Consider the following 17,620-nt stretch of genomic DNA (forward strand, 5'->3'; position numbering starts at 1 on the left):
GTAAAAATGTAAAACATTTTTGTATTATCATTGTTATAAAAGTGATGGTATATATGCAGCATTATGTGCCAAGCACTGTGCTGTACTGTGAGTAGATTAGGTGTGATCAGATCAAACATAGTCCCTGTCTTACCTGGAATTTTCAGTAAAAGAGGGATAAAGAACGGGAATTTTATCAGATGAAGGAACAAAGGCTCAGGGTCAAGCAGCAGAGAAGTGGCAGAGCTGGGGCTAGATCCCAGGTCTCCTGGCTCCCTGTCCTATGCTCTTTCCATTAAACCACACTACCTCCTATCATAGCTACGTGTGCGTCTTCATAAATTACTGGGTTCTTAGAAACTTATGTGAATTACCAGTTCCTTCCACTATGGATTGCATCCTAATGTGTAGTTAGTGCCATTTCACTTTGCAAGCTTTAGAGAACTGAACAGTGGGAAAAGGAAGAAATTCACCAACATATCCATGTATTTAATCCCTCTGTGGGCACGTATTTGGTTTGAGGGGAATGGAAAGTTTGGTTTTTCATTATAAAATAGCTTTGCTGTTTGATTTTTGGCATTTTTTTCTTGGTAGATGAAACAATCAATGGAAGAATTTCGAAGCTTAGCGTCACGTTATGGGGATCTATATCAAGCATCTTTTGATGCAGATTCAGCAACTTTACGGAATGTGGAATTGTATCCTGCTACCCAGAAACATTTGTAGGCTTTTGTAGCATTCTTTAAGTACCCACTGGTGATCAGTAGTGTTTGTTTAACAAATGGTAAGTCTTGTCACTTAGCAAATTGGATAAAACTAGGCTTTCAAGGTCTAAACTGAAATATGCAGATTTATATAGCGATTAAATTCTTAAAGCTGTAGAATCATAAAGGATTGAAATTGAAGGTCACATAATCTGTCCCTGCCTTGATGCATAACTTTAGCTAACCCATTCCAGACTTCTGAAAATCCTGTTTTTAAATACTTCTCAAGATGGAAATTCCACTATTTTCTCAGTACTCCATTTCAACGTGAGACAACTTTCACTGTCTAAAAATTATTTCATATGCCTTCTCTGTATTTTCTTTCGTATTTTTCCCTCTGGAGGTGAAGACCATGGTGCACATTGCCATATGCATAGAAGTCCCTCATATTCTTGCAATTATTAACTCATCCCACAGCCTTCTTATTTTTACGCTAAATCCCAGCTCCTTTAGCTTTTCTTCTTCTTTGTCTTTTTATTTTTTTGTGGCTGCCTGCTAAAATTCCCTCCCTTCTCTTCATCAGTTTTCCATTTTCCATTAATAATATTTTCCTCTTAAATATTTTTATTATGTTGGATAGGTTTTCATTATTCCACTTTTGTTGAATTGCTTGGAATTGAACAGTACATTAATGCTATTATGTGGGAGGCTCGCCCTCCCAATATTAACTTTCCAATCTCTACCACTTTTTAGATTGATTGGGGGGAAAAAAACTAAATGTTTTTGCCTTTTTTTGCATTATACTTTAATATGTTTCCTTTTTCTTCCTCTTTTATTTCTACCCTATTTAAACCACTTTCTCTATTTCTCAAGTTTTTTCCAAGTTTCTTCTTATTTCCCATTTTAAATTTTATAATCTTGCCTCTTCAAGCCTTCTGAATTACATTTACTCCATTATTATGATATGGTATTACCGTTTATGTTTCAGATCCTTAAGCCATTCTTTTCTCTGCATGGAGATAATATTTCCTTCTGTACTTTCCTGCATGACCTCTTCAGGTATTAATGGTTTTGTTGGTTTTGGCTGTCTATGTTTATTTCATACTCGCGTATTTCCAAGAAATGAAGTAATCACCCAGTCTCTATTTTAACCAAAAAGTTGTGCAACTTCTTTGGGGCATTTTTGGATAGTGTCCTTTTGTTTCTTAAGTTGGTTGTTCCAACAGCCAGAGGCTATGTATGATTCAGTAGATTACTGTATTTGAATACCCTTAATGTTACCCCAGACAACAGCAGAGCTGCCTCCTGATCTCTCATGCAATAGAAGCTCTGATTCTGGATCCAGAATCAGCAAGGTGAGTTGAATTTATAATTTTCCATATTTTCTGTCAACAGTTAACTGGGGGAAAATTGTTATTAAATATTTCCTTCCTGCTGTTTATACTTCTCACATGTAGGAGACCCTTAATTTAACATTCTTTCTTGTTTCCCATTTTCTTTTCTGAATTATCTTTTTCCATGAAATTGAGATCTAAGAAATGTTCCTTTTTCCTATCTTTAAGGGCAGTCGTGTTTTAGAAAATGCATCTAAAACTGTTTCTCACTCCGTAAGCAATTATTTTCTTACTGTTCCATGATAGGCTTTCTTTATCCAAGAGAGTGAGAATGATCATTGACAAAAAGTTTAACAGATATGGACCAAAAGCTTAACCCTATTATTTTCTGGTCATTCACCAGGTCCCTTCAGTTGACTTCACTTGGTTCCCCTTACGCCCTGTTTACCTTCCCTTCCCCAAATCCTGAAGGCACATTTAATCCTTAATCTTTATATGAATCCTGTTCCTGCTTCCAAGCCCCCATTCTCTTACTTCGTATCTTATTCCTGGAACGTCTCCATTCTCCCTTCCATTATTTACATGGTTTCTGGAATTCCTCCTCCATCCTCCTCCATTAAGCCTTTCTCAAACAACTAGTAATGAGATGGTGATTGTTCTTGTTTGCACCGTGTCTGATCATGTAATGACTCTTCATCATACAAATGCACTCACTTTATTTTTAGTACTTAGAGAAGCAGCATGATCTAGTGGATAGAACATGGTCCTGGGAGTCAGAAAGACCTGGGTTCTAATCCTGACTCTGCCACGTGTGCTGTGTGATACCTTGGGCAAGTCACTTAACTTCTCTGTGCCTCAGTTACCTCATCTGTAAAATGGGGATTAAGGCTGTGAGCCCTGTGTGGGACATGGACTGTCCACATCCACATTGATTAACTTGTCTCTACCACAGTGCTTTGTACAGTGCCTGGCACATAGTAAGCACTTTACAAAAAAGATTTCTTGTACATTTCGTGCTTTGAAATTTTCCCTGGCCGGATTATTGAAAATAGGAATGTCAGGAAGATCTAAGCAGAAAAGAAGTCACCATTCTAAACATCCCTGGAATACTTGTTATCAGCAGGTCATCCTGGCATAAAGAGTTGAAAAGTAGAGGTTCCAGTATGTTGCAGTAATATGGAGTCTACCCTTTTGAACAGGGGCTAGCAGTACCAGTAAATTTACTACCAAGAATCATAACCCCCAAGAGTGCTAGGCAAACTCAAAATCCTGCCCTGTTTCAATCTATCTCTAGTTATTAGTCTAGTCTGTTAAACTCCAACTCTAGCCTAAAATGATTGTCAGCCAGGAGTAAATTGATGATTAATTTTGAAATCTGCTGTATTATGTACCTTCAGTGCTTATATGATGAATGTTCAGTGTTTGAATGACTTTCTCTGCATGTGTTTTTTATGTCTGTGTTGGTGGTATCTCTTTTTGATCGTATACTCCTGTACAAAGCAAATTAAAAGGTGTCTACCCTTGCAAAGGCGGTTTAAATTTCTTTGTACATTGCCAAGTGCAGGTGAGTACTTGCAAGGAGAAGTGGTGTGGTCTAGTCGATAGAATATGGGTCTGGGAATCAGAAGGACCCAGGTTCTAATACCGGCTCTGCCACTTATCTGCTGTGTGACCTGGATCATGTCATCACTTCTCTGGGCCTCAGTTACCTCATCTTTATAATGGGGACAGATTGTGAGCCCCATGTGGGACAGGGACTGTGTCCATCCCAATTTGCATCTGTCTACCCCAGCGCTTAGTACAGTACCTGGCACAGAGAAAGTGCTTAATAAATTCCACAGTCATTATTATTATGATTATTATTTGATAAATATCTGTTGTTTAGGGTGGTGACTACCAACACTATCTATTGAGGAGGATATTGGATCAGAAACTAAGGGGCTTGTGTATCATGTTTTTAGCTCTGTAACAGTCTTTTTGCCTTTGAACAAGTCTCTCAAACTGGGACAATACAACTACTCCATTATTAGAGAATCAGTGAGATTCTACCCATAGCACCATCAATTTCTCAGAAGGAACTCATTTTTTCCATTTTCCTTGAGTGGAAAAAAGAGTAGAATTGTCCTAGTGTTCTTTGTTGCTCTGTTGTGCTTTGTCCCGAGGCATTTGGTTTCCCCTCTAGGTTCCTGCTGCTACTCTCATAAAATACAGAGCAGAAAAGGAAAGGATCCTTTAGCAGCCATATAAAACTGGGATGAACAAGTTGCTGTAGACCCAGTTCCCTTCTTTTAGCAAATCACTTTGCATTTTCTATGCTTGCCCTAGCAACAGAGGAATGTTGCTTTTTGCTGCAATTCTTGAGTTTGGGGGTTTTCCTTACAGTTCATGGTTTAAATGGAGATTGCAGTCTACAATTTAACCTGCTTCCAATGGACACCATTTTTCAGCCAATTCATTTTGAGTCCTGTTTAAATGAGAATTTTAAATTTTTCTACCTTATTCCTTCTTCTAAAAATATTTAGAGAAATATACTTTGGATATTGACTTTTGTAATAAATAGTGTCTTCAGTTTTCAGGAATATAGTTCTAGTGGAGCATTGCATGCTGATAGTGAATATGAAAGAAGAATGATGTCGGTCTATAATCATGTCTTGGAGGAAGTGGAGTCACTGAACCGGAAATACGCTCCTGTATCTTACATGGCAAGTTGCAGTATTTTAGTATATATTTTGAGAAGAGAATGTAGGTTCTTTGTTACAGAGATAATTCACTCTCAAATACATTTTCGATCAACAAGTTTTTAATGAACAGGTGCATAGAATTTTACTGGGTATTTGAACACATTCAAAGAATAGGCATAGCCCTCCAGAGACTTACTGTATAATAGGTACATGCAGTGTTACGTTCCCATGGATACTAATAAATATTTATTCTTCCTGATGAAACTAGGCTAATATAATCAGTATAAAAGCACACATATTTGTGTGTGTGTGTGCATATGTGTATATCAATCCACTCACAAGAGTGGATTGGAGGTGAGAAGTGGATCAGAGATTGTCCTAGTGTCTTCAGGAAAAGGGAAACAAGGATTCTTCCATGGAAGGCCTTTTCCTGGAATTTCGTGGTCACACTGGTATCACAGACCTCAGATCTTCTGACTCAGGCGTTGGTGCAAGATTTATAATTTATAACTGGTGTTTTAATTTACTCATGTGAATGTTTTTCCAGCCATCCCTGCTGTTTTATATGTTCTAATTAATATTTTTGAATTTTCTCCCTCTTTCCCTATAGATATTTAAAACTAGGGGAAAATAAAATCCATCTCTGATGGATGATAATTCACGTATACTGTTTCTGTTGTACTTTCGCAAGGGCTTAGTCCAGTGCTCTGCACTCACTAAATGCTGTTGACTGATTTGTAGATCTACCTGGAGGCAAGATGGGGCAGGACCAGATCCCTACTGAGATTCCTTAATGTGTATTGGAATTATAAATAGTCTGATCAGTATGTGTAGTCCCCTATTCAGCTTTTCCCCACTACACATCTTTTCTCCCTCTACCACCTCAGTCTTTTGCAAGTTTCATATGAGTTAACTAAATGCCTTACCAGGCTCTCTTGCCACTGCTAAAATCTGTATATTGTTCTGGTAAAAGATACCATTTGGTTAACATGTGCATTAGGCACAAATTTATTGTACTTGTGAAAAGCTGTGTATTCCAGTTTCAGCAGTGACCCAACCCCCATGCTGATTGCATTTCACAGGTATAATGTGTCTGTAATCAGTACTGGTCATCAGAGAATACAAGCAAATACAGGCCTGATAATGCTCATCTGCTTCTTTTCAGTGCTATCTTCTTGACTGTTTGTTTCCTCTGGACTTCAATAAACAAAAGCACAAATTAAATTGGAGCTTTAAACAGAGTACTGCATAGTTAATTTTATGGTCACATAAGATCTGCTATCTTCTGTAGGTCTCAAACTTTTGACCTCATCTAAAGTTTCTAAATTGTTTGATCTATAAGATGATTAGCATCTCTCTAAATTGAAAAATTAGCTAAACAATTTTAGTTCATCCTCAAGGCAGATACTGTTTTCACATTATTAACTTACTTGCCTGCAACCACAAGCTTCCAGGCTCTATGTCCTTTTCTCTTTCCATCCCAGTGATATAATGAGCTGGAAATATTTAAAAGTCATATTTTTGACAGCATTATTTTGTTTTGTTGTCTTTGCTTGCTGAACTTAACAGTACCCCTTCCCCCCACCCAACCTTTGTTGTCTCTGTGCTCCCAAAGTAAACTCTAACCCTATTTCTTCCTTTCCTTTTAAGCCCCTTTTATACACTAATACTCCTGCTAGTTTTTCAAGTGAGGTTGTACATTGGAGACCAAAATCCAAAAACCTGTAGTGCATTGTAAAATTTATGTTTAAAAGACCCTTAAATTTAAGGGAAGCTCCAATTCGTATTTTTGCACCAATACAGATTTTGGAAAAAAGACTAATAATAGTGTTTTAGAGTGCCTACTCTGTGCAGAGCACTATTCTAAGTGCTTCACAGAGTATAATACAGGAAGAAGTCATAAGCCCTACCCCCAAAGAATTTACAAGTTATCTGAAGGATTTTGTTACTCGAGCTATTGCCAATATTAGGACTGAGGCATAATAACCAATATGCACGGTGTATTTGCATATACCTAGATTCTTTGAAAATCTGTATAAATGACAAAATCAAGTTATGAGTTCTCCCTACATTTTTTAAAGCTAGCATCTCAAACCTAAATTACATTTTTATTCCATTTGGAAATCTGGAAAATTCTTTGACCTGTAGTTGCCTCTCTGCACATTTTTAAAGATTCAAGAATTTTGCTGTCTGTCAGTTGGATAAGAGACCATCCTGCCTAGAAGCAGGGGTGATGGTGAGACTGTGGAGTTGGAGAACTAGATGACTCCTTGTCTTACACTGTTAAGTCATCTCCGACCTACAGCGACTGTATGGACACATCTCTCCTAGAGTGCCCCACTCTCCATCTGCGATTGCGCTGGTAGTGTATTTATAGAGTTTTCTTGGTAAAAATACGGAAGTTGCTACCATTGCCGCCTTCTGCGCAGTAAACTTGAGTCTTTACCCTCAACTCTCTCCCATGCTGCTGCTGCCCAGCGCAGGTGAGTTTTGCCTTGTAGCAGATTACCTTCCACTTGCTAGCACTGCCCAAGCTAGGAATGGAATGGGTATGCCTCTGCTTGACTCTCCCTCCCATAGTCGAGACTGGTAGAGTACTGGAAACTTCAGATGCCATCCTGAGATGGGAGATGACTCCTAGCATTTTTATATTCAGTTCACTTCCACCCCAGGGCATCTGTGTACGTATTCTTATTCTCTGTTGCTTTCTTACTCTGTGATTTTATTGTCTTTCCCCCTGCTAAATTGTAAGCTCTTTGTGGGCAGGAATCATGTCTGTCAACTGTATTATACTCTCCCGAGTGCTTAGTGCAGTGTTCTGCACAAGGTAAGGACTCATTAAAATACCACTGTTTAATTGATAACCCTTTGAGAGCAACTACAGTAGTCATGTGGTAAAAATTAGTTGATCAAAGCTTATTTTTCTCAAACACATTTAAAAAAAATAAGATGCTCTTGAAATCAGTCCCACTTAAGAATTTTGTCAAAAATGTAATCATTCATGTTTACTGAAGACAATTTTGTATAATTGTAAGGCATTAATGCTGGAAAGATTGATCGTTGGGGCTTGTTGGTTTTCTTTGTTGCAGCATACAGCTTGCCTCTGCAATGCCGTCATTGCTGTGCTGAAAGTTCCCCTTTCATTTCAAAGGTATTTTTTCCAGAAACTACAATCCACTAGTATTAAGGTAAGAAATAAAACCAAATCTCGGAGAGTTAGGGGAGAATTTCTTAGTCGAATGTCTTTCTACGATTAGTAGGTGACTCTTCTACAATCCCCCAGTACAGATAGGGGGCATGGGGCACCTCTACCATAATCCCCTTCTCTCCTTATTTCTGATGTTGCAAGGTGTGTTGTGGGGAGAGTAAAAGGCTAGGTAGACCCACTTTTGCTTTTTCATGCCATCTGACACAACACCATGATAAATGCCTGGCTTTAAAGATGCAGCACCTCTCACAAACATAAGCCTCTTTCTTTCCAACTAAGCCATAGAGGAGAGAGTCTAGAGTGGATTTAGCATCTCTTCCAAGATTGGGCCAAAGCCATGCCGGCTTTGAGGGTATGGTTGGGACTGCCCTTTCCTCTCACTGTGATAATTCATCTTTTTCAACAAACGATCACATGTTGCCTCCACTCCTATGCCTCACCTCACTCTTGACCCAAAGACCTGCCTTGATTTTAGGTTTAAACATCCCAGGACAAAATCTCAGTTTTATCTATTTTCACTTTACCAACATTTAAGGCCTTTGATGATTTTTTTTTCTACTTAAAAGTGATGTCAGCCTCAAATTTTACCCAGTGCTGTCTTCAGATACAGTTCACTTTTCCTACCGCTCACCGAAAGTGCTGTTTTCCTGGAGTGAGCACTATCCCAAGAGAAGCCTCTGCTGTTCCTATGTGTTGTTGAGACAGGAAACACTAGAGTTTGAGTCGGGCAAGCTGAGCTATTAATAATGCACTGGCATCACTCAGAAATCCCAATAATAGCCCCAGTTTAAAGAATGAGATTTATGGGAGAAAGAAAAAGAATAAAACTTCTGAGCAATAGATGGATGATCTAAAATTGATTTCCAGGGCAGGCCCTGTCAGTAAATATTTTTCACACAGATTCTAAAAGGCACAGGAAATACAATATTTCATAATGCGTAAATATTTTGAAGATCTTTATGTTTTCTTTAAAATAGTCTATTTGACTAATTTTATCAATAATATTTGATAGTACTATGCAGCTCTTAAGAGATTGAAGGAAAAAGAAAGACTTTCTCCAAGATTGCTTCTCTGTTCTTACCTTTTAGAAGTGTGTGTCCCCTCTAGATTGATACTACTTATGTAGTGCAAATTCAGATGGAAAGCAGACCGTGTTTTCAAAGTACTCCTTCAGTTCAGGTTTAACTCAGAGATATCCTCCTGCTTAGGCGAAATAACCCTATCCCAGGGCAGCTAATTTTAAGACATGGCCTCCCCCAAGCTGTTATCAAACCAGGGTCTGTAGCACCTAGCATCTTCTGGCCATCAAACTGGGCTTTCTTATGTTTTTTCTCTCCCAAATCAGTCAGGTTTGATCTGAGGAGGTAGCCAACCAAGTGGCAAGGGCATGTGTGGAGAGTAAACTCCTGCATTGGCCAAAGCCCTGAGGCTCAGCCTAGCCCAAGCTGAACCTCAGGACTTGTGGATCAAACATGGCCTGAAATTCACCAAAAGGGCCTGCCCTCACTTCTCCAGGTGGGCGAGACTGCATATGCACAGGGTGGCACTTCTGCAACAATGGCACTGAAAGCTGATGAAACTTGTAGTCTCAGGGAGCACACATGTTCTTCTGGTATGCATGACAGCACCCTACTAACAATATTGCCTGAGAGCCACCATCCACCCCTATCTGAGATGGTCTGAAATAGCAGAGCCTGAACTGCCTGTTCCTAGCTCACCATTTGTTGGCCTGGGCCTGAGCCATTTAGTGAAAGAGACACATATTAAAGCATCCTAGAGATCGAAAAATTCTAAAACCATCAGTGCCCTAACCTCTATAAATTTCTGTTCCAAAAGGAATACTAATTTGGCAGAGGTTTTTAGATTTGGCTTTCATGCGTTGGAAGATCGTTGGGTTTTTGGCAGTTAACGTTATGACATTTGGTAAATCTTGGCCCAACTTATACCGCAACAGGAGGAGTCCTTGGTTTTAACCCATTGAACATAAGCATGCTCTAGCTTATTTGAGGGTGTTAAAACTGACATTTGAGTCACCTACTTGTCTTCTGTTCTAGAGTGATTTAACTGGAAGTAATCCTCCGGTCTTAAGTCTATTTGCAGTCATTTAAAGTTTGTGTATATAAAATTGTGAGAGACAAAAAGTAGGGCAGCTGAACATGGAAATGCATGTAAACCACTTGCTTCACCTTTGAAAAGCCTGAAGTAGAAAATGGCATACCCCTGAAGAGTCAGTCCCTGAAGAAAGAGAGTGAGAGTGCGTGAATGTGTATGTATGTATATAGGCTGAGGAGGGTAGCTTGGTTTGGAGAAGGGCATCTGAGTTCATTCACCTTCTAGCAATGTACTCTGCTGACACTCACAGGAAGGACAGGTGCCTTGCTTAGCACTGTATCCTTCCCTTTTGGCTAAGAAAGTTAACCGCTAATTAACAAAAGGGGGACTGAGGAAAGGATCTTTTGGTTTTGTGGGTAGCCCTTTGTGGGCAGGGATTATCAAGAGAGAGTCGCCATTTCCTTGGCTGCATTTTTTTTTACCGGCAGCAGATGACCAAAGTTAAGCTCTCTCTGAATAGAGAAACTAGCCATCAGTAGTTGGAATTGATCCCAATGTTTGTGTTCCAGCTGGCTCTGTCACCATCTCCCCGGAACCCTGCAGAGCCAATTGCTGTCCAGAGCAACCAGCAACTGGCTTTAAAAGTAGAAGGTGTAGTTCAACACGGAACCAAACCAGGACTCTTCCGTAAAATTCAATCAGTGTGTCTAAATGTGTCTTCAACTCTACAGAGCAAATCTGGACAAGACTATAAGGTAAGGTGGAACAGAAACACTAACATTAGGGAGGTTGTTTTTAGACTCATTGTTGTTGAGCAAAATATGGATTTTTTCCATTTTTCTTAGTGCACAATTTACCATTACATCACTTCCCAACTGGAACGGTAAACATTAAAAAAAATTCCTTCCATAATAACAATAATAATGATGGTATTTGTTAAGCGCTTACCATGTGCCAAGCACTGTTCCATCTTATGAAATTGTTCTTAACGTTTTCGAGATGAAAATGGGATTCACTGATGGACTGAAGGTGAATGCTGTGGATTCTTCCTAGGGAAAGATGTTTGTTTTTTTGCCTATTTTCTTTCATGTGGACAGCTCCCATGTAGTTGTAACTTGTCCTCATTTTGTGGGTATTTGGTGATGTAGACAACTTCTGATATTTAAACAGTTGTCTGTTTAAATATCAATAAGATTATTTCACCCACCCAAGCCACGGTGTTGAATGCGTGACCTCCCAAAGTGTATCCTACCAGATCACGTTATTTGCCCCAAGACATCTTTTGCTCAGTTCCATATAGATTCTATATGTGACTCTAATGTGACTCTAGATGAAGTGGAGCCAAGGAGCAAATGCTGTCTCTATTACTAATTCAATTCATTCAAATGTATTTATTGAGTGCTTACTGTTCGCAGAGCACTGTACTAAGTGCTTGGGAAGTACAAGTCGGCAACATATAGAGACGGTCCCTACCCAACAGCGGGCTTACAGTCTAGGAGGGGGAGTCAGACAACAAAACAAAACAGGTAGACAGGTTTCAGAACAATCAAAACTATTAATTTCTTAGAAATTGCAAGTGATTCAAGATTAGTTAGGAGGAGGAATAGACAAATGGAAAGTGATGAACAGCGAGAGGTGGAGAGATGGGCACTGAAGGACAGGCAGAGAGAGACACGTTCAGACTGAAAGCCCAGCAGGAGCCTCACATACTGTAGTTTGTCCTCGGATGATCTCAAACACCCAGTGTGATACGTATTGAGCACCCTTAGCACAGCACACAGTACTAAGTTTTGAGGAGAGTAGAAATGTCAGAAACAGGCAGGCACAAATTATTTACAATCGTGGGAGTGGGAGAAGGAATAAGGTTACCACTGGTAATAATGAGTATGGAAGAATGAAGTAGATAAATGAGTAGCTCAGAGAGACAATGACTGCAGTAACAGAAGCACAGCCAAACCCGCTATTTCCTGTCCATCCCAGCTTGGAAGAAAGACTTATGCAAGGAGTCTACTCTCTGGGGTTTTTGGAGTTGGGGGACTGCAGACAGAATGTCAGTACCCCCAGAAGCTCGGAGAGCAGCTCCCCAGCAGTGGCAGCCCCTTCACTTGAAGCAGGAAACCAGATGGCTGCCAGCTGAGGTGGGGGTGAGGCAGGCTTGGCTGAGATTCTCCTCCCACTTCCCTGCTGTGACAGTTCACCATGGATTGCAGATACCTTCACAGGATTTTTGAGCTTGACATGCTTGCTGTAAAGATGGAAAGAGTTTTTGTATTCCCCGTAATCAAGGCAAGTGATTTGTGAAAGGAGAAGCTGCTACTGCTGCAGTTACCCTTCTTCAACCTGCAAGACTCCCCTCATTGCAACTCACCAGATCCTATTGGTTTGTCTAGGATATCTAGGATCTGCCCCTTCCACCCCATCCAAACAGCCACCAGAAACGTATCCCAGTTTGACTATTGCACCACCCTCCCAACAACCACTGTTCTCCTTGCCTTCAGTCTAGCCCCTTACCATCCCAAACTTTACTGTGCTGCCTGGGTCAGTTTTCTGATTGGAACGCCATCCTCCTGCAAATCCGACAGACCAAAACTCTCCCCATCTTCAAAGCCATAGCCCTGGTTTAATTTCTGTTGTTCTCAGGTTATATCCCCTCAAATATCAGCATTTCAGAGTCACGTAAACACTAAATACTCAAAACCTCACATAACACATGTGTACTTATCTTACCCTATTAAGCACTAACTCATGTGTGTATCTCCTTTCCTTCTCTTTAACTTATGTTAGTATGTCTCCAAGTGCTTAGTACAGTGCTCTGCACACAGTAAGCGCTCAATAAATACGATTGATGATGATGTCTCCCCCACTAGATTTTAAATTCCTCAAGAGCAGATGTCATCATGCCTTCTAAAACTATTTGTACTCTCCCAAGTGTTTAGTAAAAAGCTCTGCACACGTCACACACTTAATTAATACTATTGATTGAAGAGAGTGGTTTTTGAAATCTCACTGAAACCATTTATTAGAAAACGTTCACTACCTTCACCCAACTTATCTTTTCGTCTGTCGCACAGAATATTTGCCTTGGTAGACGTGGGCTAAAGAAGAGATGTTAGCAAGGAAATTCATTTAGCCCTTGACTATTTTGTTCCTTCTATAATGGTAGTTACAATGATTTCTCTAAAGTTAATTAAGGCCCTGTCACTTTGCTAAAAAACCAGTGGCCAGTTCTTTGCTCATCTTGAGTGCCAACTTGGGGACAGGGCAGTGGGGATGATCACTCCCATTGAAATAGGGACCCCCCAGGCCCATGCTATATCAACTAAGCCATGCTGCTTCTCTGATTGATTCAATGGAGGTTTCCAGGCATTCCCACAATTAAGTGCACAACAGAAACCATTTATTTTTTAAAAAAGAGAGATCTTCCCCAAATTAGTTTGTATAACAATCTGAGAAGAATTTTTCTTCCTATCACTTGCCAAACTTTGGATAAACAAATGGTCTTCATTCCCTAGTCAGAAGTCTAAGGCCTCAAAACTAGCCAATTCAGTTAATGACTCCTTAAATCTTTGTTTCCAAGTGGTGAGCTACAGGTCAGTCTGAAACAGGTGACCAAATGTGAATTGAGAAATGGACAAATATTAAAGTAGATTAAGAAAAAAAGCTTTACAGTTATTGTTGAAATAACTAAGACAAGAATGGAACTTCCTTCTTACCTCCACTTAATCACTGTACCACAATCTTGTCTGTCTTGCTGCTGACCCCTTGCCCACATCCTGGAACTCCCTCCCTCTTCATGTCCAACAGACCATCACTAAAACCTTATTCAAAGCACATCTCCTCCAAGAGGCCTTCCCCACTAAGCCTTCATTTCCTCTTTTCCCAACCCGTTCTGTGTCACTCTTGCACTTGGATTTGCACCCATCAGTCACCCCTCCCCTCATCCCCACAGCACTTACGTGTATATCCGTAAATTAATATATTTGTAAATATGAATGTCTGTCTTCACCTCTAGGCTGTAAACTTGTGGGCAGGGAACACGTTTACTGATTATATTATATTTTGCTCTCCTAAATGCTTAGTATAGTGCTGTGCACACAGTAAGCTGACTGATTGTTTGACTCCTAGAAAATATGTGTCGTGTAGTGTACTTTATATTCTTGGGTTTTTCCAGCCTCAGGTAGATTAAACCCCCTGAGAGTCAGAGTTGTTTGTGTCCTGACTTTTAGGACTGTTTTCTTTAACCCTAGTTAAAATCAAGGGCCACATATCAGGAGACTGGTAACAGGTTATTTCCAGGAAGAGTCTAATGGTTCTTCTATTCCAGATACCACTCGACAACATGACCAATGAGATGGAGCAGAGGGTAGAGCCGCACAATGATTACTTCAGCACTCAGTTCCTGCTGAACTTTGCTATCCTTGGCACTCACAACATCACAGTGGAGTCTTCAGTGAAGGACTCCAATGGGATCGTATGGAAAACTGGGCCCAAAACCACCATTTTTGTGAAGTCTCTTGAAGATCCTTATTCCCAGCAGGTTCGCCTACAGCAACAGCAAGCCCAGCAACCATCTCAACAGCAGCAGCAGCGAAATGCCTATTCACGGTTTTAGCTGCCAGTTGAATGTTCCATGTCCTTTAAGGAGTTGGATAACTAAGCTAGCAATTGGCTTCATGCAGATTCAGATGCAAAAGTTACAGTGCAGCCCAACCAAGAGATGTATGTGATATCCATAAACGTGTCCTGAAAATACCCTACAAAGTCCAAGTGAAATAGTAATGCTCCAACCATGAATGCAAATACTCCTTTTGTTGTGAATGCAAATACTCCTTTTGTTGCCACCTCTCTTCTTTCCCGGCACCAACTATTTTTGTTTCGGTGCCTCCCTTCATTTCCTGTGAGGTTGATTTCTGTTACTATGCTTTTTTTGGTTAGTTTGTCACTACCATTCATTTTTCCTACAGAAAAGGAGTCTACAGATTTGTCCAACAAATACTGAACAAGGCAGGTCCCTTACCATAATCCAGCCTCCACTACCCATGGGGCAGAGTTGCTTCTGGCTTTGGACAAAGTAGCAGAAAAAGGTTAAAGATGGTTATTTCTATGCAGGACAAAGGAAAGCTGAGTTTTCTGTAATAGAGCAGATGAGACACCTCCAATAGCCTCCTGGCTGATGAAGAATAGTTGTTCCAGGATTTGCGACAATTAGCATATCTCTTGGGTGGTTTTCCTAGGTGGAAGCAGCTAGAAAAGAGATGGAGAAATTGGTGGTTGTGCTGATTAATGCCTATTTTTATATTCATTTTAATAAAGATTTTTGTTCTTAGAAACTTTGTTTCTTAAAGTAGTTTAGTCACTTTAATTTGCATTTTACCTGTTAGATTGTTTGTTGTGTTTGTTTTGTAATTCTGAAGTTTATTAAAAGCGAAATCTTTTACTCAGTGATTATGCCCTCTGAAGGCAGTCATCATCATCATCATCAATGGCATTTATTGAGTGCTTAGCAGAGCACTAGAGTAAACGCTTGAGAGAATACAACAGAGTTGGCAGACAGATTCACTGCCCACAGTGAGCTTACAGTCTAGAAGACGGGTGAGAATTATCTTCATTTGTTGACATATAATGTCCCTTTTTTTAAAAAGGAAAGATTTAACCGCTCAGTTTTGAAAATAAATATGGGAGGTATACCAAACTCTTTCTAATAAATGATTCTTCCAAGATAGAAATTGGGGTACTGATTTTTCAATTTGATTGTAGAGGCAAACTAGGGGTGGGCCATCAAGGGTAGAAGGGGCAGGCGTTGGCAGTGGAACTTCAAGGGACAAGGCTAATAGGCAACCAGGGAAAAGGAGAGGTAATGAAGAGGAATCATGGAGGTGAAGGGGACATAGAGGATTGGGAAGGAGAGAAAGGGGAAATGGTGGGAGAAGCCCAAGATGGGCCTAAGTATTCACTGTGTTTTGGCTTTCCCTCAGATGGGGCTCTGGAGCCTCATATGGGAAACCATCCTTCTATCCAAGCTTATCCTAGACATCCAGGACTCAGGGATCCACATGGGGTGAGGTGAAGGTTGGAGCTCCAGAGATGTAGAACTGGCCCAAAGCCCATGTGGCCACAGTGGTGGACATAGCCGCCAGCCTGGGCTTACTTTTACATTGGAGCAGAAATTGCTGTTGCCAGGGCAATGGATGCCTCATCCCCATTGGGCTTCAAGTCGGGGGTGAGAAGAACCTCCAGCCACTTAATTCCCTGAGGATGAAAAAATCAACAACTGGAATAACTGGGTGGCCTTTCAAATCTTAGAGGCTGAAACTAGGAGCATGTGTAATAGGTTTTTTCCACCTTATGTTCAGGATTTCTTTTTTGAAGGAGAAAGAATATGAGACTGCAAAGCAAAAGTGTAGGGCCCCAAAGTCAAAATAGCATTAGTTGCTGAGGTTGGAAGTGTTGCACTTTGCTACTGATTGGAATGTACATTGGCATCAAGGGCTCATAATAGGAGAGAGACTATTTGTAATATTTTTATTTCATGCGACTTCCAGGAACAGGAATTAAGATAGTATGACAGCAACAAGCAAAGGCCAAAAATAGAAGTTAGTGATTTAATATGAATTAATGTTTTGGGGAATTTTTCAACATGAAGAGACTTTTTGAATACCAGTTTTTCAGGCTCCTGGTTTTTTTTTTTTTTAGCAAAATAGCAAACCATAGGCTATTTTAGGTCACAATAAAACTGTCTTATTCTCTGTGGGACTTAGTGTCTGCCACTTTAGAGTTCAATAATAATTTGGAAAAAAACCTATGGTCTTTCACCACCCACATCCAAGGAAAGAAATAAGGAGAAAGGTGAGGTAGGTTGTCAGTAATAACTAAAATAAGATGGTGATAAGCTCTTGTTGTTTTTAAGGTGACCTCATTGGCCAGCTCCGCAGTTTCCCAAAACTGAGCAATGTCTAAGCAGCACATGACTTATGCTGTTCCATTTTTGAGGCTGATGATTTAGGGATTTTTTTTTTTTTTTTTTTTAGGAATTAGAACACTTTAGTATTCTGGCTATGATCAAGGGATCTGTCCCATGTCCCCGAGAGAACTGGCTTTTTCCAGGACAGGCTAACGAGAATGGCAGGTGTTTAGCAGGAGGTGAGTACAGGTCACTTCTCACATTTCTCACTTTGAACTTCTCACAGTTCAAATCCCAGCTCCAGCAATTGTCAGCTGTGTGACTTTGGGCAAGTCACTTAACTTCTCTGTGCCTCAGTTACCTCATCTGTAAAATGGGGATTAAGATTGTGAGCCCCCTGTGGGACAACCTGATCACCTTGTAACTTCCCCAGCCCTTAGAACAGTGCTTTGCACATAGTAAGCGCTTAATAAATGCCATTATTATTATTATTATTATTATTATTTCTAATCAAGCAAGACATGTATTATATTATCTGATACTGGATACAAAATAAACACTAAACAAGCAAGATGATAGAATGGATTAAGCATTAGAGCAGGACAAAGCAAGGCAATTTCCACATTTTCAATAATTAGGATATTTATGAAGTGTTTACTATGGACCAAAGCACTATTAAGTACTGGATAATCAGATCGGACCCAATCTCTGTCCCACACAGGGCTCACAATCTTAGAAGCTAGGGAGAAGTGATAGCTCAT

At 40.1% G+C, this 17,620-nt stretch overlaps 1 protein-coding gene across 1 annotated transcript in view; it reads left to right on the forward strand.

The window, feature by feature from the left end:
* INTS7 (integrator complex subunit 7) overlaps positions 1 to 15,403 on the forward strand; it is a 47,361-nt gene extending 31,958 nt beyond the window's left edge. The window contains exons 15-20 of the mRNA XM_038760750.1: positions 574 to 677; positions 1,970 to 2,038; positions 4,587 to 4,719; positions 7,788 to 7,886; positions 10,528 to 10,713; positions 14,283 to 15,403. Of these exons, the coding sequence (XP_038616678.1) occupies positions 574 to 677; positions 1,970 to 2,038; positions 4,587 to 4,719; positions 7,788 to 7,886; positions 10,528 to 10,713; positions 14,283 to 14,570 (879 nt within the window). The 3' untranslated portion in view covers positions 14,571 to 15,403. The remainder of the gene's footprint in view (positions 1 to 573; positions 678 to 1,969; positions 2,039 to 4,586; positions 4,720 to 7,787; positions 7,887 to 10,527; positions 10,714 to 14,282) is intronic.
* The last annotated feature ends 2,217 nt before the right edge of the window (positions 15,404 to 17,620 follow it).

The sequence above is a fragment of the Tachyglossus aculeatus genome, chromosome 19 (genome assembly GCF_015852505.1).
Source record: "Tachyglossus aculeatus isolate mTacAcu1 chromosome 19, mTacAcu1.pri, whole genome shotgun sequence".
NCBI classification, from domain to species: domain Eukaryota; kingdom Metazoa; phylum Chordata; class Mammalia; order Monotremata; family Tachyglossidae; genus Tachyglossus; species Tachyglossus aculeatus.